The sequence below is a fragment of the Alternaria metachromatica genome (genome assembly GCF_023757995.1).
Source record: "Alternaria metachromatica strain BMP 0045 chromosome Unknown scaffold_10, whole genome shotgun sequence".
NCBI classification, from domain to species: domain Eukaryota; kingdom Fungi; phylum Ascomycota; class Dothideomycetes; order Pleosporales; family Pleosporaceae; genus Alternaria; species Alternaria metachromatica.
This window is the reverse complement of record NW_026055501.1, coordinates 796,554-824,523: the sequence shown is the minus strand read 5'-3', so window position 1 is coordinate 824,523 and position 27,970 is coordinate 796,554. Positions and strand designations below refer to the sequence as shown.

The following is a 27,970-nucleotide window of genomic DNA, read 5'->3' as shown; positions in this document are numbered from 1 at the left end:
TATCGTAAGCAGACTTCTGTAGCTATCCACAGGCCCATCCATGTTACTCACACACCACATGGCATCTCGCACAGCAGCCCGTAGTACAACGCTACACTAGACCTTAACGACACCAAAACTCTTATCCCCAGGGTCAAGTGAAGGACTTGCTTTTGCGAAGCTATACCAAAATGATAGTATGCTGCCTTAAAAAAGCAAAAGGCAACGCCCATCGGTGCCCGTCGATCAGCACCCGATCTACGATATCCTTCATGCACGACACCTTCAGCTTCTTCTAGAATCGCCACTGGGGCGTTCGAGGAAGTAGCCTTCCGTCCAATAGTTTCATGGTTGGGAATCGGCAGATCGCCATGCACGGCACGTGCCGCACAGTTGGCTGATATCGGGCTAGCTAGGGCTGAGAGTATGTAGAGTGTTGGGGGTTCACCCGATGATAACCCGGGTGGTTGCGGTTGTGGTTATGTGTCTTTCTTCTTCGCCCTCATTCTGCCTCCTTCCTGTTCGATCGCCAGAACGAGTGAGATCTAGTGGGACTTAATGTCGATGATGCCTCGACTGGAGGATGTCGACACCTGCATAGAACATACTTCTCTTTTTGTGACGTGCATGAGTGAGGCTGTACTCTGTTTGGTAGAAGCCACATCAAGATACCTTCAATGAGATCAGCGAAAGCCGTATTGTGGTGGACACAAACCCCGTATACAAGCAAGCCAATAGATCTGGTACTATGCCTTCACACTCCGTTCAAAACACGGTGAGTCGCCACCGCCCTCATTCGCCCCTCATAGACTTACGCTCTTCGCAGCGGAGATGCTGGTAGTATCTGGGGCTACGCGGGTCCATGCAGATCCGACTGCGCTCGCTACACACCACTATCCCAAGTCTACAGTGCGTCCGTTCTCGCATGGAGAGTGTTCGAGACCAGAAGCTAGTCAAGTGACTGGCTCAGTAGCAAGAGAGCTCCAGGCTGTGAAAAAGAACACCATCTATTCCTTCCCCCATCTTCTGCACACATATGCCGTAGAACAACCAACGGCACCGTTAGCCTGTTCGTGGGCACACAAAACAACCATCTCGCATGCTGCCTGAGTCTGGGTCTGGGCCCTCGTTCACATCGCATCACTTGTTCCGTCTTCCTCTGCCTACACCACTGCATCTCGGCTGCAAGACGACAATGCCTGCGCAGAACCGAGACGCCACTCCTGCCCTTGATGCATCAAACGCCATCCTTGAAACCATCGCTAGCTTGCTCTTCCTTGTTGTTGTTCTTCCCTTCTTTGTATTCGTTGGATAAATCTGCAGGCCGATACTTTTCCGCTGAATACCATCGATGCGACATGTAGGTAATGTCAGTCTCACTCTTACTCTACGAGATGAGTTCTAGGGTGTTGAAATCACTTGTAGACTACTTGTTGTGGCACAGGAACCCTTGAGTCGTGGACTATGAGGTAAAGCTGCGTTTTGTTGGTTCTTGACCTTTTACTCATCGAGTATGGGTCAGGAAAGGTGGGGGTTTGTTGTTTATCAACTAATCTTTTCTTGCTTAAGTCTTCGTCGATGATGATTCGTTTATCCTACTTTCTCATCGGTACAGATAGGCTTGATGAAGGAGATTGCCTGGAGTTCCTGATGGACCAACCATCTGTGTTTTTGCTATTGTCTAGGAAACGATCGGCCCCTAAGAGTACTTCGTCCTGATTTTGCCACCTATCGTTGGAGTGCGAGCGTGTTCTAGATGTTAGGTGACTGTTACAAGGCTATCAAAGTGGTTGCCCATAGTTGTTTACAGCAAGTTGCTGAAGACCCTTTTGACCTCAATGTATTGCTCAAAGTGCGATGCCGTATGCTGGCTGATCGGAGTCGGGTCGAGACTAGATCACTCCCTATTCAAGGGGAAGACTAATCACCTGGTATGATAGACTGTAGAAGCCTACGTTAATTCCATGATCTACATGCTCCACCCCGGTGCAAGCTGCAGAGATCTGTCCAATCCTTCCCTTGCATGGTGTACTCGTGATCACGTTGGCGGTGTGCTCCACTTATGAGAATATGGACAGGGTATGGGCGATCATTCCTTCAATACCGGCCTCGACTCTTTTCTGGCAGTTTTCCGGGGTATATGCAAGCCACAATCATCGATTCTTTTGCCCGTCAATACAGCGATCAGCACGATTTTTCCCGTGCTAGACTATGCATACTATTGGGATACAGGAATTCATCTGCAACCCCTCCGAAATCGTACGTGCTGGGATATCCATAGCTGACGTGCATGAAGTGGAGGTATTGCACCTAAGCGATGTAGGGATGTAAAGACAGTTTTCGTCAGGCTTTTCAGCCACGTTAATGGCGACATAATCGACTCCCCGAATTTGGTTCTGGGGAGAAGGTTTCCAGCATCTTTTCCGCGGCATGAGTCCAGACACTGCAGGACCACTCTGGGCGGGACGTTATTCAAACGCCACACACTCTTATATGTAGTCCGTGTCAACAGGCTCTGGTTCCGATGGCGCTAACAATAGGCAAAAGCACTGCTCGCAGGGCGAGCTCAGCTGGAATGTCGAAGATAAGTGCTTCACGTCCTGTGGGTGGTCCTCAGATGCATAATAGCGCTAGTACGAGACTGGAGTTTCCGGATGTGATGCATTCGGTAGTTAGCATTGCGGGATGACGATCCAGCCAATGAAGACAACGGGGGACCACCAAGGGGCTCTTGACGCCCGCCTGTTGCAGATTAATGGATCCTTGTGTTAAGCGAGAGTTGCGAAGGACGGAGCTCATCGTGATCCTCATGTTCATGGTATTCGAAATGGTTGTGCCGCCCGAGCGCATTTCTGTAGGGCTGACACCCAAGACACTGGAAAGCAGCGATCGATAGCCGTAACACCACTGACTGGACAGACATTGTACCCCTTCGCGGGTGCGAAACCAGCAACAAGGCCTTGGGAACGGGGAAGCTGTGGGTAGAATACCGTTGCTCGAAGATTGGCTGCCAACGCATAGGGGGCTGCGTCAGGAGTTTGCTGTGCCGCATGCAAGCAGGATGGGCGTTCGAAGGGTTGCCCTGGCATTAAGGTACCGACACGAGGTGTATGCGTCTAGGGAAATGAGCCACAACTGTAGCCGGATCCAAAGGTGATTTGGAGACAGCACTAGGGTGGGCGCACTGCAGCAATAGGTACTGACGAGGCTGAAGAAACCCACCTGGCTGCATGAAGCACGCAGTAGCCGCGTGGTTGTGTCCACATTGCTGCACGTTCGGAGGAAGCGGAAGTCTTCTAGAACGCGACCTCTTTAGCCTGGTGTGGGTGTAGTCAGCCGAAACTTTGTCCCTACGCGCACGCGAACAGACACGTGCAACTGCAGCGGAGTGCATCCGCGAAAGGGTATGTTGTCTGTGCCCACGGTTGATGAGGTGTCGTGCAACATTATGTCAGTGGGAGGAACTGTTCGGGCCGGAGCGGTGGTGGACAGGGATTTATGCATGTCGACTCAGAAGGTCCCGAGAACAAGAATGCTATGACAATGAGGCCGTGGTGTTCGTCGCGAGGAGTGAGAAGTGAGAGTTAGTCCCGGAGAAGGCGCGAGGGGCTGCCAAGACTATTACGCCTAGGCCATAGAGGAGAGATTTGAAAGTTTATACAATGCGCCGCCGCTCTTCGTCGAGGTCTGCATGTGAGCACTGGCTCCTACTCTCCCCGCCTGCATTGCTAGGGTGCACGTATCTGATCATCTTGGCGACTGTTTGTTCTCTTGGACTTTTCGTCGAGGCTGCGCGAAGGATGCCAAAGCAATTCCGTTTGACGTGGAGTGGACTCGGCGGCTTGAGTACCCGCAGCTGGCTGGAGGCAGAGGTGGTCGCCCGTGGCACGGTTCTACGTTGTTACCTAGTAGAAGAAAGCGGGTCTAGAAAGAAGAAACTAGGAGACGCCAATCGGCGCCGGCTCCGCGAGGGCTCTCTGGGGTCTGTCAACGACGATGAAGGCTGTAGACAGGCTAACATCGGCGAGAGGGCCGTTTGCTGCCAGCATCGACGAGATGGTTGCAGAAGGAAATTGTCACGAACGCCGGACAAATGCATCGCGTGCTATGACTGCGCAGCGTCCCTGTGGTTGAAGATGTGTTTCAGCACGTGTCCGAGCTTAGCTAGGTAGTGCAGATCAGACGGGAGCAGAGCAAGACGACGACGTCCGTCTCGCTCCACCCCGGAAACCTTGGGCTCAGATAGAGTGCCCGTCCCGTGACAGCTCCGCGTGGGAGACGGGTGGACTGCACATGGCAGACGGGGGGATTGTTGCGTGCTGCAGCTGTACCCCAATGAGGCCAGCCCTAAATCTAGACATGCCATGGCGCTCGATTATCGTGCGGCCAGGCGTTGTGGTGTGGCTGGCACGCCATGACTCTAGGGAGCGTCGACGCTTAGCTCTGGGGGGGTTCGGTCGCCTTTGATAGCCACTCGTGTGAAAGCAAGGATGCGACTCAAACGTGTTACCCATGCTAGTTCCTGCCGACGCTAAGGGCCACGCCTGCGAAACGTGCCTCTTCAATCCTGTCGGGCCCTCCTTTCGACGTGCTGCTCACTGCCATCACGAGCCCTCGACCTGTTGCTTCTGCCTTAATAATCCCCGACTACCCGCTCGCCCAAGCCTGCCCTCCTGCCCACCGCCGCCCGCAACCACGGCCCCGTCCCCACCCGATCCCCCCGGCCAGCTTTCCCAGTCGCCTGATGCATTACTAGACACGCATTCCACTCTCCAGGCAGTCTGCCATAGAAGCATCCAATGGGTCAGAGCAACGGCAAGCCCGTCGTCTTTACCGACCAAGGTGCGTGCCATTATCTGGCTGAAGAGAAGGGCGTCGAAGAGCAATCATGGGCCACCAAGACTAACACGATCAGTAAACCTCAACCACTTCCGGCTGCTGCGAGTCGTTGGCAAGGGCGCATTCGGCAAGGTGCGCATTGTCGAGCGCAAAGACACGGGTCTCACCTTTGCGCTCAAGTACATACGCAAAGATGAAGGTTCGTCTCCATGCCCTGTGCATCCTCCCAGCCCTACTCGAGCTGACGTCGTGTCACAGTCGTACGCTCGGAAAGCGTCCGCAACATCATCCGCGAGCGGCGCATGCTTGAGCACCTGAACCACCCCTTCCTCTGCAACTTGCGCTACAGTTTCCAGGACATCGAATACCTGTACGTCATACCCCCCAGCGATGAGTTAGCACGCGGCTGACAAGGGCAGATATATCGTGGTCGATCTAATGAATGGCGGTGACCTGCGCTTCCACATCTCGCGAAAGACATTCACAGAGGAGGCTGTGCGCTTCTGGATAGCCCAGCTAGGCTGCGCTGTGCGCTACATCCACCAGCAGGGCATCGTACACAGGGATATCAAGCCAGACAACGTGCTGCTGGATTCCGAAGGTCATGTCCATCTGGCAGATTTCGTAAGCTCGGTCCTCATCATGTCTCCAGCCATCATTAACATCCCCAGAACGTCGCTTCCGACTTTGTCCCCACCAAGCCGCTGACGAGCAAGTCCGGCACGCTCGCCTATCTCGCGCCCGAGGTCTACGAAGGCAAAGGATACTCGTGCGAGGTCGACTGGTGGTCACTGGGCGTGCTCTTCTACGAGTGCATCTACAACAAGCGACCCTTCGAGGCTAGCAGCCACGACTCTCTCGCCGCCAAGATCTCCAAGGGAGAGCCCACATACCCCGTTACCAGTCCGCCCGTATCCATGCCCTGTCTACATGCCATCAGCTCGCTTTTGGAGAAGAACAGGTCAAAGCGCATAGGCGCCATCGGATTCGAGTCCTTCACTGACAACCCCTTCTTCCGTCCCATCGATTTCATCGCGTTAGAGCGCAAAGAGATCCCGCCCGTCTTCATACCGTCGAGCGACAAGACCAACTTCGATGCCACCTACGATCTGGAGGAGCTGTTGTTGGAAGAAGCACCGCTTGAGGCAAGAGCGCGGAGACAGAAGCCTAGAGAGGCGCTCAAGGACGATGCCACCGAGCAGGAGATCAGGGCTGAAGAGCTGCACAGGATGATTGAGACCCTCTTCGAGCCTTTCAACTACACCACCGCTGGTGACCAACGAACGCCTGCCGCCGTCGCAGTCGTAGATCCCCAAGATTCTGTCGGCGGCTCAAGGACGAGCAACCAAAGCGCACCAGACCAACCTCCCACACCGTCCGTAGATCCCTGGGGTCGCCCAGTTGCGAACAATCCCCAAGACGCAGAACTCCATCCCACACGCTCCGCCGCTACTGGCCGATCGACGCAATCTCCCAACGGCAGCCCTCCCCTCGCAACCAACATACTGAACCAGACCGCCAACACCGGCTCACCCACCTCGCAACGCGGCGAGCACGTCGACTACTTCCCCAACGACGGCTCCGAAGTCCCCACTCCCTCCTTCTCCCGCCCGATGAACAACCGCCAGCGAGGCTCGCAACGCAGCATCAGCACCAGCGGAGGCGTACAGGTAGTTCTCAACGAGACTGGTTCTTGGACTGAGATGGCTAACCAAAGTTCCGCCCTCGTACAGAAAGATGCCCAAGCTGAGAAACCCTCCGGAATGCTCGGCTTCCTCAGTCGCAAAAAGGGCCGGGACAGGAGTCCCAAGGCGAAAGAGAGGGGTGTGCTGGGTAAAGAAGGCGCCAGAGTCATCATCAGCAATACTTGAGATTTCTGCTCTCTTTCTTCACCTTTTCCCGCCTGCCCCGCCCTCTTTCACGTCACGCCCATACAAAACGCCCTTTCTTCCAACGAGTTCCCTTGCCGTAGATGATGTCTTCCCAGGAGACTTTTTTTTCCCGAGGCCGATTTCTTCTCCTGCCTGGCGTTTTCTGGCGTGTTGTCTTGGACTTCATACATGCCAGTCCCTCCTACATCATCAGCGATGACGCCTGGAACATCATGATCATCGCTTCCTCTCCTTACCCGACCGCATCGAAGTTGCATAGTTCCACCACCCTGAGAAAAAAGAGGTGTGCGCGAAACGGGCGTTGTAGGCATTTGTTATTTTTCATCGGAGAGACCGCGGGACACATGGGCTAACTGTTGCCCCGTAAGCACAACGAACGAAGAACGAGACTAGGATATAGATTGAGGAAGGCGAGAGAAGAGCAGGGGCAGATGAGGCGTCGACTTTTTCCCCTTCCTGAAGAGAAAGGTCGCGCTGTTGTACATTTGAATGTGTGGGTATAGAGACGTCGGGATGCTGAATGCATGGGCTATGGGCGACGCTATGTGCCGCCGCCGCTGTCGCCGCTATGAGATCTTATGAGTGGAGGTTATGCTGGGGATGGATGTTGTATTCGATAATTGTGCGCGAAACGTTAAATACCCATATTCCTACTCTTCATATGCGCTCTCTCTGGATTATGTTGTTCAATTGTTATGCTGTCTAATGGATAACAGAGTGGAATGTGTTATTGCTCTTCTCAAAGAAGCTGGTATATCACATTACTTGCTTCGTTCCTCCTGGACTTCGGGTTCTGCACGCTCTTTCACTCTCTCCTTTCCAATCCGTCTACGGCATCGATTTGCATGTCGGTTGATATAGTGCGCGAAAGGTTTTATGACATGTTGAGCAGCCGAGAATGGTGCAATGGGTATCACGTCACCCCCGACGCGCTGCTAGTGCATCCCTCCCTTATGACGCTTTAATTCCGCTGCTATAACAAAAGTTGAGCGCTTAAGCGTTCGCGGCCTTTGAGATCAGCCTTGGCCTTAAAAGGGCGCAGGTAGATGTTGCATACGTAACATAGGTTATACTAGTGTTTACAGTATTTTCAGTAGGTATAATCATACCAGTCTAACAGTTTTGAAGTAAAGATATGCTCTTTAGCTAGCCTACAGTGATGAGAGCTTGCCCGCAGTAGCGGCAGATTAGACCCTCTGCCTCCTCTTGGAGCCAAGTGTGTTGTCGACTCCTAAAATCGTAGCCACTGGAGCCGCGAGGATATCTGGTGTGTGTGTATGCTTGTGCTGGCAGCGTAAAGACGTATCCTTCGTAATGCGAGAGCAGACACAAGCCATAGCATCCGGATGCTACTGCCGAGCTTCTTCAGCGTCTGATGATTGCCATCTCTCTCATTTGTGGAACACCATTGCGAATAGGATGGGGGTATATTGCGGGAGTTGTGAGTGGCTCGTAGCTCGTCTTCGCTCTGCGTTATCGCATTACTAGTAGATTAAGTAGATATGAACTAAAATAATGAATCGCACATTCAATCAGGTTAAACCTCAAGAAACGTATAGTGTGACAGAGGCTTATTGTCTTTGATGCTTCCAAGACTTACACCATGGCCGCCGATATCTCCTTCGTCGACTCAGCGGGTGTCAGGTACGGCCTTCCAAGAACGCGCGCTGAGCTTCGTCCCAAACTACGCAACTGGAACATCTCAAATGATGGCTGCAAGATTCGCAACCTGGAGCTGTTTTCACACTGTTTGAGCCAAAGCATTGGCAACATTGCCAGCGCCATACCGGCATTTCCCGAACCCGAGAAGATGTTGCCATAAGGATGATTCGGCGAAAGCAATACTTGAGTTCTTCTTCTGTGACATCATGCCTCGGTAGACTCTTCGGTGCCCCGTCTTTCGCGGTGTCCCTTTCGTCGAGTTCAACGAATCGCTGGTAGGTCACTTGGCAGCTTTGACTACTTTTCATTAGCCAAATGATATGTTCCAGATCTTGGGCAACTCGCCAAAATGTAGGCTGATCCTCTAAGCCCTTGTTCTCTGTCCCACAATGTGGACAACTCGTGCGCATTGTCATGTCGTCACGAAATTTGATGCTCATATATCTCTGTTCACCAGGTTTCATAATAAACTTCCAAGGCCGGCGCAGATCTATATTTTGCCGAGACTGATCTTGAAGCAGGAACTCGCCTTCCCATATCTTGGCATGTCCCTTTTCTTTGAACCTGTCTTCTAGTACTTCAAATGCTTTCCTTGCCATGACTTCACGGAAGAACTACCAGTTGTCAGTGATTGAGAGGGCTCAAAACATATCTAAGGAAGTGACATACACTCGATGAGGAAATCCAGTTGAGACTGAAGGCGAAACATTTGTCGAACCCGTCAAATAAGATGATCGGATTTTCCAGAAGTACTTGCGGCGAGATGTTCTGCTGCAACTGATGACAAGACCTTTTGCGTTGTTCTATCGTGAGTTCCTGTCGTTGCCGCTTTCGACTGTCTTCAAGGCTTTGATTTAGCCCTCCGACCGATAGCTCGTACCCTGGAGAAGGCCACGCGGAACACCATGCATCTATACTATTAGCTGCGTAGAGTCTATACAGGAAGCACTGTTGTGCTCATGATACATACCGAACAGATCAAGGCGTTTTCCCGTTCCCTGACCTCTCAGCCGCTTTGCTATTTCTTCTTTTAACCGTAGAGTCGCATATCCCTCCCCTTCTCCGTATATAAGCGGCAAGAATACGCCAAAAATGCCAAGCAAACAGTATACTTTATCTTCCTTCAATGTTGTTGTGCGTGCGGCTGCCCAGCTTATACGCTCCATAATGCTGAACTCAGTTAGACTTCGGCCTCGTAGGGCTTCAGGTGCAATATTAGTAATCTTATAGATTTCCTGCTCCAACGATATCTTGCTACCTAATCGCTTTCCGTTCTTGGAAAAGAACTCAACGCACGGCGGCGCCAGCAGCTCTTGCAACGTCCAGCCCCGGGTAAACCATCGGCTGCATCGAAAAGCTTCCGCCCAGGTTATTGGGAAGGCCTCAGCGTCGGCAACCTCGTCTGGTACAACAACATCTGTTAGGTATACGTAACACTTGGATGCACGCTGGTACCAACGGAACATAGAGTTGATGGCTGTACTGAGCTCAACACTATCAGACTTGTCAATGCAGCAGGTATCGATCCAGAAGTATTGGAGGCCATCCGATGCTGCCCGTCCACCACAGAAACGGATCTTGTCGTAGCCACTCTTTTCCTGGCCGGTGCCTTCCTGTAGCTCCTTGTATGTAACCTCTTGATCCTCGATCCAGGTGTGTGATAGGATGGCATACGGGGGAGGGTTTCCATCGTTGAAAGAGACTAGCTTGAAGTCCCCGTTCAATGGGCGTTCCAAGAGGCGCATCGGGGCGCCTGCGTATTCGTTTAGGCCACTCGCGCCGAACAGGGGCCAATTCGATTGTGATGTAAGCGTAGTTTCAGAGAGAACTAGGAACTGTAAAATAGTAGTACATTTCCCTCGACCCGCCAGAGTAGGTGTATCAAGGGAATGTGTCGAGCAGCCGGCAGCCTGGTGGTTGATGGGCGTTCGGGTTGGGTATTTGTGACTCGCGCTGCTTGGCGAACGAGTTCAAGGGTGCGTACTCAGTGGCCAGCACACGACTGAGGAAATCTCTGTAGCCTAGCACTGAGATATCAGCGAGGTGGTCTAAGTAAGAGCTTGCGGGCCTGGGTGTGGCAGCCTTGCAACGCACCTGGCACGCTACGCAACTCAACAGAGCCGTGGATGTTGTGAGCGTGCGTGCAATCGTCGTGTTACCCTAAAGTTGCCGTTTGCGTCGTATGGCCCAGAGCATCGCCGTTGTAGCACAAGTCAAGCATCAACGATGGGGTGCCTGTGGTGATGGTGTCCGCTGCGTAAGGCCTGTTAGATCTCAGCCTGACGGCCTTCGTCCTGCAGCCTGCAGCCAAGCAACGCCAATCAGGTCAGTCTCAAGGTCCGCGGTTGCATGCGGTTGCCCCATCAGAGGTATGAGAGATGCGGATCTCGAGCCCTGCTGGCCGTGAGCGTTGGCTTCTACCAACATTCAATGGGTACCTGTGAATCGCTACCGCTGCTACGAATGAATTGAGCTGCTCAGACTGTGAATTTTCTCATCCTGGCGATACTCCGTTTCGCTGTCATGGTATCGTCATCCATAGGCGAAAGCAAGTGGCCCAAGTCAATACGGTCGCTTAGAAAGAGATTCGGATCATGAGCGACAGATGACCTCTATTGAAGGTGTGGCGCATTGTTCCTATAGACCTTGATCCAGAATGAAATCATTGGAAGCACTTTCACCCAAAAGTGTTGTTGGAGGGTACGAGGTTGGTGGTGGCCGGGGCCAACCGAGGAAGCGACAACGTCGCGTCTGCCGCCCAGCACCACGACGAGCAATACACGATGCCCTCAACCAGCAACTCCAGCCCCTCACGCCATGAACGGGGCAGAAACACGGATATACGGTGAATCGCATACGACGGGCCAGCTCCCCACGCCTTCTTCAACGCCTGAACCGGACGATGTGGCACTTCCGAGTGGCCGCCGCGCCCATGAAGCCAAAACCGAGGAACCGCTACAGAACATGACGAATGGCGCCAAAGCCGAGCCAAATAGCGCAATCAGCTCCAGTGCGCCGAGCAGGAGGCCCAGCGTGCACGAAGAGGCCATTCTCTCCGACACCAGCGAGAAGATACGGCCTATCAAGCGGCCGGGAGATGGGCGGCGGAGGAGCAGCGTGTCGGAGCACGAGAAGATCCTCAAACTCAGTCCCCGCCAGATCCAGGAACTCACGAGCGAGCCTGCGAGCATTCCCGTTCGAGCAGCCACGCCGATTCTCGAAGACGAGCTGGAAGACGCCACACCGCTTGAAGATGGGGATGGACAGGGCAACAACAAGCTCTTGGGCGTCGTGCTGGAGCGGCCGGTGGAGCTGAATGGTGAAGCGAGGAGAGAGAAGGGATCAAGAGGGCGGGACGGGCCGCGAGAGAAGGAAGTCGTCCTGATCAAGACACCTGCAACCGAATTGCGCAACGGCCGCCCGGTGCTTTCCTCACGATCCGTTACCACGCCCTCGCTCCCACGAAGGACCACGTCAAGGTCGCGATCACGTACACACAACCAGACACAAGAGACAGAAGATCGGAGGCATGGCAGGCATGTCCCTCCGCCATTGAGTCTGGACCACAGAGATGGCACGTCAAAGGGCCACGACCGACACAAAGAGACGCGCGAGATACGTGAGCAGGTCTCTCCGACACCAATCGCGCTCCCACTTCCGCCAATGTCCATGCCTACCTTTCTCTCCCTGGAACTGTCTGCCAGCCGCCCCTCTCCATTGTACATATACCGGCCCGCGACGACAGACTTTCCCTACGAAACATCCGAGATAAAGTACGAGCGCTTGCTCAACTTCCTGAGGATACCGCTGAAGATCGAGGGCATACTTGGGTTTGGAGCGCTGGCTTGTCTGGACGCATGGATGCACGTCTTGACAATCTTGCCCCTCCGCTTCCTGCTCGCCATTGCCATCTTGGTCAAATGGTGGGGCTCGGTCATTGTCAAAGAGTTTCGCGATCTCTGGGCTTTTGTGTACGATGGCCTTCCTCGTCTTTGGCAGCGCAGGAAGCAGACAGATGGCCCTACGCCTTTACCAACACCCGCTGAGGAAGTGCCCCCGTCCATGTCGCGGAAGCCATCATCCTCTACCATTCCCTCGGCCAATACTACAGCTAGGCAGAACCCTCAGATGTCTACGACTTTCAAGTTCCCAGACATGAATGAGCTCAGAGCGCGCCGGCCTCGAAACTCCCGATTCCGTCACCGCCGTACCAAGTCCACGCCTTCTACACTACAACCAAGCCACAAAGCAGACATATTGAAAGGTCTACTGGTCATTGCCAGCTGCTTCGTTCTGATGCGTTTCGATGCCAGTCGCATGTACCATGGCATTCGCGGACAGTCAGCCATCAAGCTCTATGTCATCTACAACGTCCTCGAGGTCTGTGATCGTCTGCTTTCAGCTGTTGGTCAAGATGTGCTTGAATGTCTCTTTTCCCGCGAGACACTAGATCGCAATCCCGACGGCAGAAGCAAGGTCCTCCGTCCGTTTGGAATGTTCGCACTCGCACTGGTATACACTGTCGCCCATGCTACAGCGCTGTTCTACCAAGTGATAACGCTGAACGTGGCCGTCAACTCCTATTCCAACGCACTACTGACGCTCCTGATGTCCAATCAGTTTGTGGAGATCAAGGGCACGGTGTTCAAGAAGTTCGAAAAGGAGAACCTATTCCAGATTACCTGTGCAGACATCGTAGAGCGCTTCCAGCTCTGGCTCATGCTTCTCATCATTGCCATGCGCAACGTTGTTGAAGTAGGCGGCTTGAGTATCCAAAGTAGCGACACTTCTTGGACGGCCATGTTCACTGGATCTGCCAATGCGTCTGCGACCGCGTTCAAGGCTACGAGTATCATACCTATGAGCTTTACTATCTTTCCAAAGTATATTGCGCAGGTACTTAATCCGTTCCTGCTGGTGTTGGGTAGCGAGATGTTTGTCGATTGGCTGAAGCATGCGTACATTACCAAGTTCAATCAGTACAAGCCAGAGGTGTATAGCAAGTTCTTCGACGTTCTGGCAAAGGACTACTATTCTAATGTAAGCCGTCTAAACCTTGTATACTTTGCTAGCTAACACTTCACAGGCCTTTGCTGATGCAGACTTGACACGACGTCTTGGCTTGCCAGTCATACCATTATCCTGTCTCTTCATCCGTGCCGCCATTCAAACCTACCACATGTTCATCGCCATGCACATGCCGCCTCCCCTGCACACGACATCAACATCCCTTTCTTCGGACCCGACCTCCTCCCCCACAACGACTGCAGCACTAGCCCACATCGACCACGTCTTCCGCCGGGCCCTAGGCCGCTCCTCCTTCGGCGCCGGTATCCCCTCCCAAGCCTGGTACAATCCCCTCTCCTACACGCTCGACGACCTCATCGCCGGCTCCACCATGCTCATCGTCTTTCTCGTCGGCTACCTCATCTTCCTCGCTTTCAAGCTCATCCTCGGCATGCTGCTCTTATCCGTAAGCCGCAAGCGGTATCACGGTATGCAGGAACGGGAAAAGATGAATGTTGAGACTGGGGGTAAGAGAATTGGGGGCTGGGGCGTTGTAGACGTCGATGAGGAGAAGAGGAAGGTGATTTACGATGACGACCCTGAGACGCTGAAGAGGTTGAGGGAGAGGGATGAGAAAAGTAGGAAGAAGGAGGCGGAGGAGAGGGAGAGAGGGACAAGCTTTGGGCATGTTAGTCGGTATGCTATGGTTGCCAAGAGGATTTGGTGATGTAGGGTGATTGCATGTTGTATATTATCAACTGATCAAAATATTATTCAAGACTTTTCTCCCTATCTACGCCAAGTCACTGCTGCTGGAGAGCACTTTGCAACGATACCTTGATCTGGGTGAGGGGCTGCTTACCAGCGGGAAGTCCTGCCGAGGTTAGATGATTGGTGCAGTACGCTAGCGGCATGACTTCCATCCGTAAAGGCCGCAACGGCCGCAACATCCCCAATAACATATATACATCGATCACAAGCTTTATTGTTAGAGATTCGCCATCTTAAAATCAACGCACTAGATCAGCGTTGCCTGCTAACCCTTCAAACACCAATCTGACACTTTCGCCACACCTTACACACCCAACACACGTCAAGCCTCTCGATCCAACCAAGATGACCAACCAACCCAATCCCCCACAAAAGCCCTTCATGGAGCAACTAGCCCTACGCCAAACCGGCGAAAACGAATTCGAAATGATCAACTTTCCACAGAAAATGGGCAATCCATTAGACATTGCCTACGGCGGCTACACCATCGCGGTGGCTTGCAAAGCAGCCTGTCTCACCGTACCGGATGGCTACAACCTCTACTCCCTCCAAGGAAACTACTTAGGCCCAGCATACACCGACCGACCCCTCCGAGCCAGCGTACGAGTAGTACGCCAAACCCGCACCTTTGCAACGCGCCAAGTCGAAGTAAGCCAAACGACCACTCCCAAGGAAGGCCAGAAAGAAGAGAGCAGAATATGTCTCCTCGCAACCGCCGATTTCATCATCAGTTCGCCCACATCGCTGCTAACCTACTCCCACACGCACACCCACCCCAACTGGCGCGACTGTCCTACACCGGAGGCGGCCTTCACCGCGCTAGTGGAGAAAGGCACCGTCCCCAAAAAGCTGAAGGAAGCCCACGAAAAGGGCTTCAATCTAATCTCGCACTTCTACGACCAACGCCTCGTCCCCGACAGCGTCTTCACCCAGAACCTCTACGGCATCGCCGCCTCAGCACCGCACACCCAAGACACGCTCGCGCCATCGGAGCGCAGCACCGCGGACTGGATCCGCAGCAGAGAACGACTTCCCACTACTACCGATAACATGACATCCCTGACCTTTCTCATGGATCTAGGCATCGCGTTCTTACCCCTGTCGTTCAATCACATGTGGTTTGGGGATGCGAGTGCGGTGTCTAGTTTGGATTTCTCCTTAAGGCTGTTTGTGGATACGGAGGAGTTGAAACTGGATGAGGGGTGGTTGCTGAGGGAGTTGAGGTGTAAGGTTGCGGGGGAGGGCAGGAGTTATGGCGAGGGTTGGGTTTGGGATGAGGGGGGGAGGTGTGTGGCTAGTATGACGCAGCAGTGTATTTTGAGGCCGTTGGCGAAGAAGAAGAAGGGCGAGGGGATGGAGAAGGGGAAGTTGTGAGATGGGAAATGGGTTGGGGAGATTGTGTGTAAGTTGGAATTTCTTGGATCTATGGATGGATATACTGTGTACGTTCACGGCATGTGTTTTACACTCAATTTCATTCAAGTCATCATGAGATAATGAATCTTGGAAAGAATGACATGGCCATTGCTCAGACGTGCCGTCGGTTGTCTCGATAAGCTCATCAGCACTACCCCAGGCCGTCCCGCAACGTTAGAGATATATCTGGGTTGGCAATCGGACCGACGGATCTGTGCGGAGGGAAGACGCAATAGTAAGCCGGACCCCTTCATGTCCCCGACTTTGAATGCTACGACATATATAGGTTTCTCACGTCCCGGTAGTCTTGGATACATATGTACGGCGGGTTGATCCTGCATTCGCTGCCTGTCGAGATGCACTCAGCGGTTCGGGTAAGAACATCGCCATGTCGATTCTTCGGTAGCTGTCTCGACGGGCTGCACAGCATACGACCGGTGGAAAATGGAGGACGCCTGAGTAAGGATGCTACCGTTATATAGGCATCTGTGTCGCGTTCTTGGCCATGTTGTTGAAGTCGCGACAACATGGGCAACGACTAGTCGCACTGATTATGTTGAATCGCTGCCTGACGCCGCGCTGGGAGAAAATCGTCAGATCGTTGAGGGATATCTGGCGTCTGCAGATAAGAGGCCAAGTACTGACTGAACCTATCGCAAGTTTAGTAGCTCGATCGCTGGCTTGATGACTGCCTAGATGACTGTGAGTGGCATAATATTACCCGGGGCGTAACATGCCAACGCTGACCGGCACAAAGTAGTCGTAAGATGCACACCGTTTAAACGGCATACAGCGAGCTCGAAAAAGCGCGCACAGTCAGCAATACATACCAACAACATACCGCGCGCGCATTTGAGGTATATGTCAACAGATCAGCCCCGGCGCGGAAAGGCCAAGATCCGCTATCCTCGCCGTATCCCGGGGACCAACGACCTCACAGACCCTCTCTCGCGGCACGACGATAAGCAGCGGCAGTCAGCAAGTGGAGATTCCAGAACCATTATCGAGAAGCAACGGGACCCGGAAGGCTTTTGAACCATCACCGTGCCGCGCACATGGCAGGTGTCAGGGTAGGGCTGAACGTCTTCCGGTCCCACGGAAGGCGCTACATCCGCCGCCGAATCGCGCTAGAAAGATGGTGCAAGCACAAACACCCGGGCAACCTTGAAAAGCCACCACAACACCACGAAACGGCAGGTCGAACCGGATGCAGAGCCAACACCGAGCAGATGGCCACGCAACCACTCCGGGGGCTGGATCCACTCTGCCTTCACCCTGAATCTCGCGATCTGCGATTTTCGTCCGCTGTGCTTGTGCGAGGGGAGGGGTCTGGGGCTCTTTCGTTTGGGAGGGGCGTACCGGGGTGCGTTTGATTGGCGCGGTATGCAAGCATGCGCAGGGGAAACGGAGATGCACGACGTCAAGATGAGGTACAGTGTTGATGTTGTTTGTTTCTGTCGGTTGCGTGCAGTGTTGCGATGGCGTATGCAGCCCTCGATTGCCTGAGACAGTCGACTGTAAGACCTTCTTTTTCTCTAGGGGTCTGGCGGGGATTCGCTTTCTCTTTCGCTTATCGCAGAGGGCAAATGGGCTGCATGTGAGCTTGGCCAAGGCTTAGGGGCAGCCGCGGGCGTTGGTCGGACGAACTAGCTCGGATGTGGTGCTGTATACAGAGGACAGTGTTCAGTACTCCGTGGGCGATGCAGGTTCCACCACTGTGGTTACCAGAGAGAACATTCAGAGCCGTATGGCCGAACGGCGATCGACGACGACGGACGTAACTTTGTTCGGACCGTTCTTCGCGAAACGACAGTGGTGGATGTAGAATGAGTCGAAATCGCGTGGCCGTAGTGTGCTAGTCGTGATTGGCTGTTGGACCTTCTGGATACCGTATCCACGCCGTATCCGAGGCGTGACACTAGCCCACTCGATGCAAGCGAACCGGAGACGGGCAGGCAGGCCATCCGGCGCGCTGGTGCTCGCCAGCCAAGCCGTCAGTCCGCCGCCCGCTGGACCAAATCCTTTACTGGGGCGGCGCCTGGGTCCTCATTAGCAGTAGCTGCTGCTACCTTTATTATCATCTACCTCATCCCCCCGGCCTGGCTTTGTTGTTCTTGCCATACAAACTCTACTACCTTTTTAATATCTGTCCCTCTTTGCATTTCTCCTTCGCCTGACTAATCTCTGCCCCCAAGTGGCGATCTCTCGCCCACCATGAGTCTAGTCGGCAATTTCACAACCAACATGGACCGCGAGGCTGTATCCGGCGGCGTTCCACCACCAGAGATGGGCGGCAGACAGCCTTCCCACTACAATGACAACGAGCAAGCAGAGTCAGATGCATCCACAATAGCAGCTGTCGAGGGCTCGCCACAAAGTCATAACAACCACACGGACCGCAAGGATGGAAACTACAACACACATGACGCCGACGAAATCGCCGAGGCTGCTCGGAGAGAGGAGGCGGTTCACCAATTGGCCCGCAGACTTACCTCGCAGAGTCAACAATCCGCAGCAAACCAAAATCCCTTCAACGCGGCACCCAATTCCGCTCTGGACCCCCATGGCGAGCACTTCAACGCACGAGCATGGACCAAGGCTATGCTCAACCTACAGCTGAATGACGAAAATGCGCCCCCTACACGAACGGCTGGTGTATCTTTCCGCGATCTCAACGTCCACGGTTTCGGAACCGACACCGATTACCAGAAGACTGTTGGTAACGTGTGGCTAGATGGACCTGCGCTTGTCAAGAAGATCATGGGCGACAAGGGCCGCAAGATCGACATCCTACAGCACTGTGACGGTTTGGTCGAGGCTGGCGAGATGTTGGTCGTTCTTGGACCTCCTGGATCTGGTTGCTCGACTTTCCTCAAGACCATCACTGGAGAGACGCACGGTTTCGTCGTCGACTCAAGCTCGCACATCAACTACCAGGGTGTCAGCCCAGAGCTCATGAACAAGAACTACCGCGGTGAAGCCATCTACACTGCCGAAGTCGATGTTCATTTCCCCATGATGACTGTTGGAGAGACTCTTTACTTTGCTGCTCAAGCTCGTCGGCCAAGGAACATTCCAGGCGGCGTCAGTGTAAAGCAGTACGCCGAGCACCAGCGCGATGTCATCATGGCCTTGTATGGAATTTCTCACACCGTCAACACTCGCGTCGGTAACGACTTCCTTCGTGGTGTCTCTGGTGGAGAGCGAAAGCGTGTCACCATCGCCGAAGCCTCCCTCAGCAGAGCGCCACTGCAAGCGTGGGACAACTCCACCCGTGGTCTTGATTCCGCCAACGCCATCGAGTTCTGCAAGACCCTCCGCATGGAGACTGAGATCAACGGCACCACCGCCTGTGTCGCCATCTACCAGGCACCTCAGGCTGCCTACGACCTCTTCGACAAGGTACTCGTGCTCTACGAGGGTCGCCAAATCTTCTTCGGAAAGACCACCGACGCGAAGGCCTTCTTCGTCAACATGGGTTTCCTCTGCCCTGACCGTCAGACCGATGCCGATTTCTTGACTTCCATGACCAGTCCTTTGGAGCGTATTGTTCGCGAGGGCTTCGAGAACCGTGTCCCACGCACTCCGGATGAGTTCGCGCAGCGCTGGGCCGAGTCCGCAGAGCGAGCAGCTCTCCTGCAAGAGATCGAAGCCTACGAGCAAAAGTACCCCATTGGTGGCGAGGCTGGCCAGCGCTTCAAGGAATCGCGCCAGCTGCAGAAGGCCAAGGGTCAGCGCGAGAAGTCCCCATACACTCTCTCTTACATGCAGCAGGTTAAGCTTTGCTTGTGGCGAGGCTTCGTTCGCTTGAAGGCTGACCCCAGTATCACCATCACGCAACTCATCGCCAACTCCATCATGGGTCTTGTCATCTCGTCCGTCTTCTACAACCTCCAGCCTACCACTTCCAGTTTTTACTCTCGATCCGCCCTTCTCTTCTTCGCCATCCTGATGAACGCTTTCGGTTCCGCCCTCGAGATTCTGACCCTTTACGCTCAACGTCCCATTGTTGAAAAGCACTCTCGTTACGCCTTGTACCACCCGTCCGCTGAAGCCTTTGCCAGTATGTTGACCGACATGCCATACAAGATTGTCAACTCCATCACCTTCAACCTGGTCCTGTACTTCATGACGAACCTCCGACGAGAGCCCGGCAACTTCTTCTTCTTCGTCCTCATCTCCTTCACATTGACGCTCGTCATGTCTATGTTCTTCCGTTCCATCGCCTCTCTGTCCCGCTCTCTTGTCCAGGCTCTCGCACCCGCTGCCATCCTCATCCTGGGTCTCGTCATGTACACTGGTTTCGCTATCCCTCCCAGCTACATGCTGGGCTGGTCCAAGTGGATCCGCTACATCAACCCTGTCAGTTACGGTTTCGAGGCTCTCATGGTCAACGAGTTCCACAACAGGCAATTTGAGTGCAACGAGTTCATTCCTTTCGGCCCCGGCTACGAAGACGTTTCTGGTGTTCAACAAGCTTGCAGGACCATCGGCTCTGTTCCCGGACAGCCATTCGTTAGTGGTGATGCTTACATCAACTCGGCCTTCAACTACTACGCAAAGAACAAGTGGCGCAACTTCGGCATCATGTGGGTCTTCATGTTCGGTCTCATGGGTGTCTACCTCGCTGGTACTGAGTTCATCACCGCCAAGAAGTCCAAGGGCGAAGTCCTTGTCTTCCAGCGTAGCCACAAGCTCCCTGCGCCCAAGAGCAAGTCCGAAGAGGATCTGGAAGCCGCTCAACCTGCACGCAATGCCTCTGTTCAGAACAGCTCCGACGACATCGCCATCATCGAACGCCAAACCGCCATCTTCCAGTGGGAAGACGTCTGCTACGATATTACTATCAAGAAGGAGCCTCGCCGTATCCTCGACCACGTTGATGGATGGGTCAAGCCGGGTACTTTGACTGCGCTTATGGGTGTCTCTGGTGCTGGTAAAACGACTCTCTTGGATTGCTTGGCTACACGTACTACTATGGGTGTCATTACCGGTCAGATGCTGGTCGATGGCAAGCCTCGTGACGACTCTTTCCAGCGCAAGACAGGTATGTCTCCCTACTATCGCTAACATTCGGAACACACACTAACTTCGCATTCAGGTTACGCTCAGCAGCAAGATCTCCATCTCTCCACCTCGACCGTCCGTGAAGCCCTCACCTTCTCCGCCGTCCTCCGTCAACCCGCACACGTCTCTCGTCAAGAGAAGGTCGAATACGTCGAGGAGGTCATCAAGCTTCTGGAGATGACTGAATACGCTGATGCCATCGTCGGTGTCCCCGGTGAAGGTCTCAACGTTGAGCAGCGCAAGCGTCTTACTATCGGTGTGGAACTGGCTGCTAAGCCTGCTCTTCTTCTCTTCTTGGACGAACCCACTTCTGGACTCGACTCGCAAACCTCTTGGGCTATTCTCGATCTCTTGGACAAGTTGAAGAAGAACGGTCAGGCTATTCTCTGCACCATCCACCAGCCTAGTGCCATGTTGTTCCAACGTTTCGATCGTCTTCTCTTCTTGGCCCGTGGTGGACGCACTGTCTACTATGGAGATGTCGGTGAAAACTCGCACGTCCTAGTCGATTACTTCGTTCGCAACGGTGGTCCTCCTTGCCCGCCTGCCGCCAACCCTGCTGAATGGATGTTGGAAGTCATTGGTGCCGCTCCAGGTTCGCACACAGACATCGACTGGCATCAGACCTGGCGCGACTCCGCCGAGTACCGTGAGGTCAAGCGCCATCTCGCCGAACTCAAATCCCAACGTGGCCAAGCCGAGGCTCTTCAACGCACCATGTCTGCTCAGAAGCGAGAGGACAAGGCTGCTTACCGCGAGTTCGCCGCACCCTTTATGGTTCAACTTCGTGAGACCATGTCCCGTGTCTGGACCCAGTACTGGCGCACACCCTCGTACATCTACTCCAAGACCTTCCTCTGCACGCTCTCGGCTCTCTTCATCGGTTTCTCTCTCTTCCAGATGCCCAACACGCAGACTGGTCTCCAGAACCAAATGTTCGGTATCTTCATGTTGCTGACAATCTTCGGTCAATTGGTCCAACAGATCATGCCTCACTTCGTCACTCAGCGTGCTTTGTACGAGGTCCGCGAACGCCCCAGTAAGACCTACTCTTGGAAGGCCTTCATGATCTCCAACATCGCTGTCGAACTCCCATGGAACTCGCTCATGGCCGTGATCATCTACTTCTGCTGGTACTACCCCATTGGCCTGTACAACAACGCAGCGCAAACCGACAAAGTCACCTACCGTGGTTTCCAATTCTTCCTCTTCGTCTGGATGTTCCTGATCTTCACGTCGACATTCACACACATGGTCATCGCTGGTATCGACTCCGCTGAGACTGGTGGCAACATTGCCAACTTGATGTTCTCGCTCTGCTTGATCTTCTGTGGTGTCCTTGCCCAGCCTTCCACCTTCCCCCGCTTCTGGATCTTCATGTACCGCGTCTCGCCCTTTACGTACATGGTGTCTGGATTGCTGTCTGTCGGCCTAGCCAACGCCAATGTGCAGTGTGCGCAGAACGAGTTGATCCACTTTGACCCTCGCGAAGGCGAAAGCTGCGGTCAATACATTGAGGCCTGGACAGCATCTGCCGGTGGTAAGATGACCAACCCCGAGGCCATGACCGACTGCAACTTCTGCGCTATCGAGGACACCAACGTTTTCCTCCGCAGCATCTCTTCCGACTACGGCGACGCTTGGCGCAACTTTGGGTAAGTCACTTCTCTCCACATCTTACATTCTGAACTTGTTACTAACTCGACCTCACAGTATCCTCTGGGTCTACGTCATCTTCAACATCGTCGCCGCCCTCGCCTTCTACTACCTCCTCCGCATGCCCAAGCCCAAGAAGGAGAAGAAGAACAAGAAGGAAGTCGGCGCCCACGCCGGCGCCGTCAAGGAGCAGCATCTCGACCAGCCCTCGCACGTCGGCAGCAGCCTCAACTCCAACACCGAGCAACACGCCGAGAAGAACACCGAGACCGCGCGGTACGCTTCCATTACCGGAACAACCACACCACCGGCTCAAGCACATGAGATCTCAGAAAAAGCGTAATCGTCCTTTATGACCCTGCTTTGCTGTTTTTCGTACTCTCGTTTTTTGATGGGCGTTTTCGCTGCATGACGACACATTAGTTGTATACATGTTTTGGTGCGATGTTTTCTATACCTTTTCTCAAGACTTAGATCTACTGTTTCTCATACGCTCAAGCGCTGAGCACATATCTTATCAAGCATGTTTTGTTTCTTACATGTATGTACATACAACCTCACCTAATCCAACAATGGTCCGCTTGCCAGCTTGCGTACCATTACGTTGATATGACTAGAATGTTGAACTTGATGGTTTTTACTAGAAGTGTTTGTGATTGTGAGACTTCTGAAATGTCATGTATATCATGTTATGAAGGACAGCGGCATCTAGCTACGACGCCTGTGTGACAACTACCCCCATCTACGCAACAGTATCGCTCTCACTATGCGCCAACAGCCCCGCCCTCTCCCCCCTCTCACTCCCCATGCTCCTCCAAACCGGCTCCTCCGCCCTGCCCATCTCAATCCGCCGCGCAGCTACAAACCCCCAATGCCACGCCAACCCGCTCACAAAACCCACCGCATCATTCTTAAACGTCAGCAGCGCAGCCACCGTAACAAGCATAACCATCCACCTCTCCTTCCTCTCCCTCTCATCCAACTCCTTGACCCGCTTGCCATCCCACGTCATATCCCTCTCCAGCACCCTCAAATCGCGTGCATCGGTATTAATACTCTCCCCCACCTTCGCTAGTTCCACGCCCGCAGCCAGAACCAGCACACCTAGAAGTGCTTTGGGTATATCATGCAAAGTACTGATAATCGCATCCGCTTTCCAAAACGCAATAAGCCCGAGCATGAACTTGACTGCCCCCAGGAAAATTATACTACTCCCGCTCCGAGCACCGAATCGGAACTGGCCGGCCAGGCCACCGGACCCGTGGCACGCGGGCATGGCGCCGAACCAGCAGCCGAATAGATTGATAGCTGCGACTGAGATGCCTAGTTCCGTTACGGTGGGCGCGGCGGGGTAAGGCGGCGAGGGCAGGAGGTCAGACGATAGTGCTGAGGCGGCGATGACGGAGTTGAGTAAGGTGAGCGGGAGTTGGCCTAGTGATGCTGTTGTTGTTGCTTCGAGGAAGTCTTTGGCCGAGGGATGCAGGATGGGGATTGCGGCGTGCGGGACGGAGACTTTGTCGTCCTGTGGGGATGCGAAAGAGAGGAAGATGCCGATTAGGAAGATTATCATCGCGTAGGGTACGCGGGGGTAGGGGAATGTGCATAGTAGCAGCATAACTGCTGCGATGGCTATGAAGAGGTTGTCGCCCCACCACGGTCCCGTCCAGCTAAGTGAGGAAAGAAGTTTTGTCCCTGTGCTTAAGCATAGCGATAGGCCTGCTCCGACTTGAATTCCCTTGACGACTGGAATAGGCGTAACGCGATTGGCCCAGTTTATCAATCCTGTTATGCTGAATACACCGACCAGGCCCGCGACCACTAGCCCTGCAGCTGCATTCTGTTCCAGCGTGAATTGGCGTGCGATTGCCACTGCGGCTATGGCTTTCATCGGTTGTACTGGTAGCGGGATGCCGAAGGCGAGGCCTGTGAGTACATTTGCCGCGCCCGTAAAGAGGAGGGTGGACGGGAGCGATATCGAGTTCGTCAGGACGAGGGTCGTCATAAGCGGTAGGAGAGTCCCTAGATCACCCAGCGAACCAGATAGTTCGGCCAACGGTTGCGCTTTTATCGTCTCGATGTTGTGCAGCTGGGTGCGGCGGAAGCGCCGCGTCGAGTTGCGGACTTGCTGGAGGAAAGACATGACTCGACTCGCTGAAAGCTGGACGCTGGAAATGCAGGGACTGAACGCGCAGGAAGGAAATACACAGAGTGACAGGCAAATGGAAATCTAAGATAAAGGGATCATGCTGGCAGAGGAAGTTTGTGTACATCGTGGAAGCGGTGGGCAAACACGGAAATGTCGGGTCCATGCTCGATAAGCTCCAGCGCACGCGGAGCAAACGACGTCATCAGCCTCAATGGAGGGTCTCGTGAACCACCTCACCGCCTGGACGTACGACGCTACAACGCGCATTCCCTGCGGCGGTGTCTTGAAAGGGGACCATGCGCATGGACGTGCTCCGAAGAAATCGATGGGTGGGCTGGAAGTTACTGTAGAGGGCAATTTGAGGGTTCCGGTGGCGTGCAGGAAGGGGCACAGAGGGCACGACGGCGTTGGACGGTCATTGGATGGATCAGTAGGCGTCGCGTGGAAAGGGCACGAAAGGGCAGCCGTGATCGATGGTTTTGCCAGAAGTTGCCCAACGTGGTGGTTTCGGGTGGTGAGCTTGCAGGGTACGACGACCCCGCTAGGGTTTGTGCAGCCTGTCAAAAGGTAATCCTGCGATCGATGGTGGTTGGGAAGTTGCCTAAGGCGGTGGCTTCTGCATGCAATGCGCATGGGAAGGGCACAGTCGCACAGCTGCAATCGATGGTAGTTTGGAAGTTGCCCGATTGATGGAGTGGGTTCCTTGTGCTAAACATCTTTCCGATGGGTCAGTAGGAGAATGCGCCAGGCGAGAGCACGGGTACCTGTATGTTTTACCTGCTGAATTCGAGCATCCCAAGTACAAAGTCTACCAGAAATAATCAGAGTTTGGCGACATCTCTCAACATTCACTTTCCTAACGCGGCAGCTATATGCGCAGCCAAACAGTACCTTGAGCAAGGTTGTTTCTCTTGGCAGCGGTTAAGATTGCTCGTTCGATCAACTCGGAAACTGCTTGAACCCTGTGCAGAGTCCGGTCCCACACCAACTGCCAACATCAACGTTCAACCACGTACACACCTCGCTGGATCTGCGACGATGAAATTCCAGCGAATCAGTTCCACATGTGCGGCTTTCATGTCGAATGTGGAGAAAATGCGCGTCTATATATTCCATGAGCTTCGGTATACATGGAAGCTGCTTGCGTCGCCGTTCCTCAACACTTTGCATTCAGACCCTCTCGTACACCAGTCCTTGATCTTGAGGAGATTCTGACGTCCCACGAAGCAAAATGAGTCCATCAGCCATCAATACGGTCACTAGCGCTCTTGCCTCATCCACGACTCAAACATCAACCGCGCAAACACCGGCACTCTTCTCTCTCGCTGGGAAGACAATCGCCATCACAGGAGGTGGTCGCGGACTCGGAATTACCCTTGCATTCGCTGTCGTGGAAGCAGGCGGACACGCAGCCTGCCTAGACATCCTTCCCGAGCCAAGCAACACAGAATGGCAAGCCTTGACAAAGCTTGCGAAGCAACTGGGCACCACAGCAACATACCGCAGATGTGACGTTACTAGCGAAGCGGAAGTCACCCAAGTCCTTGATGAGATATCACGCGAGGCTGATGAGCAAGGCGCGCCATTGAATGGCATGGTCGCATGCGCGGGTATCCAACAAAGAGTGCCAGCGCTCGACTACGAAGCATCAGACTTTGAGCGCATGCTACGAGTGAACGTTGTCGGCGCTTTCATATCGGTCAAGAGAGCGGCGAGGATACTGAAAGACAAGGGTACTGGTGGTTCTATCGTGCTTATCGCCAGTATGTCGGGTCAGGTCGCCAATAGGGTGTGTATCTTGCCTCCGTCTTGAAGCATTTAGTGGATCTAACAATAATCTCAGGGTCTTACATGCACAGCCTACAACGCCAGCAAATCAGCTGTACACCAAATGTGTCGCTCGCTAGCGCAAGAATGGGGCCAGTATGGCATTCGAGTGAACACGCTTTCGCCAGGTGTAAGTCTATTTGCATCTCGCTATCTAGACATCATACTGAATGCATCCACAGTATATCCGAACTGCGATGACCGACGAACTTCTCGCAGCAGACCCAGACGTAGAGACGACGTGGATGGCTGGCGCACTGCTCGGGAAGCTTGGTGTACCGGATGACTTCAAAGCACCCGCAGTGTTCTTGCTAGCAGAAGGGAGTCGATTCATGACTGGTGCCGACCTCAGAGTGGATGGCGGTCATTGCGCGTCTGCCTAAGTTTTGTGAGGTCGGTGTAATCTGCTCAAATTCCGTTGGCGGTAATGCTGATGTTTGGAGTGGACGACTCATGACCGTAGACCCGTGGTTCGCTATTACAACATATGGTAGAACCCACTATGGGCAAGATCTCAATACTTTTAAAGCTACTTTCCTTCCTCACTATTCCTCCACTGCAACACTCCTCACAAAACTCAAAACAGCCTTCACACAAAACTATCGAGTTCAAAGCAGCCATGTCAGACGATAACACCTTCACGTCATACGATCAGTCGTTCGACTACCCACCTTCTTACTCTACGCATGATCACATGTCGCATACTACATCAGACAACTTCTGCAGTACCGCTTCCCACCCACCAACACACAACACTCCCGATCACATCATCTCCCATCCAGAACCCGTCCGTTTCCCCGACGCCCACCATTCATCAAACCACCATCTCGCACCCAGCGACCCAAACTACGACATCGAAGCCGCATCGCACTTATTAAACGCTTCCAGCACTACGAACATCGCTCTCTCCTCGCTGCAATCAAATGCCGCAGGGATCCAACGCACAACTCCCATACCAGCAGCTGAGGCCCCAGCCCATACACGCAGCACTGCACTCACGACGCCGAAGCGAAGACCGAATTCTGAGGAAGACGTCTGCTGCTGCTTCACTATCGTTCTTGCCTTGGTGATCGTCGTTATCGTCTTGTCTGTAATCATTTTCAAAGCTAAGAAGGATCTGAAGAATGGGAAGGTTCAAGGTATAAGTGCGGATGGGAGACTGAGTGGCGACTGGGATGACTGGAATGCCTTGAATGATGCCCTAGATGGAATGTATAGGGGGAATTGGGCGCGTTGAATGAACTGTGAGTTGCTTTGGTGGAGGTAGAATCTGGGAGGGGGTGGGCTGTAGGAAGTGGTCTACCTGGGTAGACATGTTACTTTCGATAACGACGGTCAGGTTACTGCAGCTTCAAGTTTGCTTCAGAATTTTCCTGATTCCCGAAGTCTGTAGTTATAATCTCATTCCATTCGATACCAGACACACATCACATGCTTCCACCGTCCCGGTGACTTTGATCGTTGAAATGCGTTTTAGGCGTCCATGTACTGCCTGTACGTCATCACGACCCCACATCCTAAAGGCACCCGACCAATGGCGGTTCTTTAGATGCATCTCAACCAACGCTCTATGAAGGATTTAGATCTAAGTTTACGCCCCGTTGTCAACATCGTTATGAGTCTTGCGTCCCTTAAGAATTTGTGACAGCACGGCCGCTCACATGCTCAAGGCCAGCCACAGTCACATCCTTACCTACCTAAGCAGGTA

The 27,970-nt window shown here is 53.6% G+C and overlaps 7 protein-coding genes across 7 annotated transcripts; 5 read left to right on the top strand and 2 right to left on the bottom strand.

Moving 5' to 3' along the window:
- Positions 1-4,778: 4,778 nt before the first annotated feature.
- On the top strand, positions 4,779-6,689 carry J4E83_005388 (uncharacterized protein; the record flags this gene model as incomplete). The annotated part of the gene is made up of 5 exons (XM_049332307.1): positions 4,779-4,821; positions 4,895-5,017; positions 5,077-5,188; positions 5,238-5,442; positions 5,490-6,689. 5 exons carry the CDS (start codon positions 4,779-4,781, stop codon positions 6,687-6,689), a joined length of 1,683 nt encoding a protein of 560 aa, XP_049188758.1.
- Positions 6,690-9,283: 2,594 nt separating this feature from the next.
- On the bottom strand, positions 9,284-10,117 carry J4E83_005387 (uncharacterized protein; the record flags this gene model as incomplete). Its single annotated transcript, XM_049332306.1, has 2 exons — positions 9,284-9,288; positions 9,343-10,117. 2 exons carry the CDS (start codon positions 10,115-10,117, stop codon positions 9,284-9,286), a joined length of 780 nt encoding a protein of 259 aa, XP_049188757.1.
- A 1,072-nt stretch (positions 10,118-11,189) lies between these two features.
- On the top strand, positions 11,190-14,106 carry J4E83_005386 (uncharacterized protein; the record flags this gene model as incomplete). The annotated part of the gene is made up of 2 exons (XM_049332305.1): positions 11,190-13,412; positions 13,459-14,106. 2 exons carry the CDS (start codon positions 11,190-11,192, stop codon positions 14,104-14,106), a joined length of 2,871 nt encoding a protein of 956 aa, XP_049188756.1.
- Positions 14,107-14,495: 389 nt separating this feature from the next.
- Positions 14,496-15,524, top strand: J4E83_005385 (uncharacterized protein; the record flags this gene model as incomplete). The annotated part of the gene is made up of 1 exon (XM_049332304.1): positions 14,496-15,524. The coding sequence occupies one exon, from the start codon at positions 14,496-14,498 to the stop codon at positions 15,522-15,524; it is 1,029 nt and encodes a 342-aa protein (XP_049188755.1).
- A 2,256-nt stretch (positions 15,525-17,780) lies between these two features.
- Positions 17,781-22,632, top strand: J4E83_005384 (uncharacterized protein; the record flags this gene model as incomplete). Its single annotated transcript, XM_049332303.1, has 3 exons — positions 17,781-20,613; positions 20,668-22,288; positions 22,347-22,632. 3 exons carry the CDS (start codon positions 17,781-17,783, stop codon positions 22,630-22,632), a joined length of 4,740 nt encoding a protein of 1,579 aa, XP_049188754.1.
- Positions 22,633-23,031: 399 nt separating this feature from the next.
- Positions 23,032-24,429, bottom strand: J4E83_005383 (uncharacterized protein; the record flags this gene model as incomplete). The annotated part of the gene is made up of 1 exon (XM_049332302.1): positions 23,032-24,429. One exon carries the CDS (start codon positions 24,427-24,429, stop codon positions 23,032-23,034), a length of 1,398 nt encoding a protein of 465 aa, XP_049188753.1.
- Positions 24,430-25,666: 1,237 nt separating this feature from the next.
- J4E83_005382 (uncharacterized protein) lies at positions 25,667-26,645 on the top strand (the record flags this gene model as incomplete). The annotated part of the gene is made up of 3 exons (XM_049332301.1): positions 25,667-26,224; positions 26,279-26,392; positions 26,445-26,645. 3 exons carry the CDS (start codon positions 25,667-25,669, stop codon positions 26,643-26,645), a joined length of 873 nt encoding a protein of 290 aa, XP_049188752.1.
- Between the last annotated feature and the right edge of the window lie 1,325 nt (positions 26,646-27,970).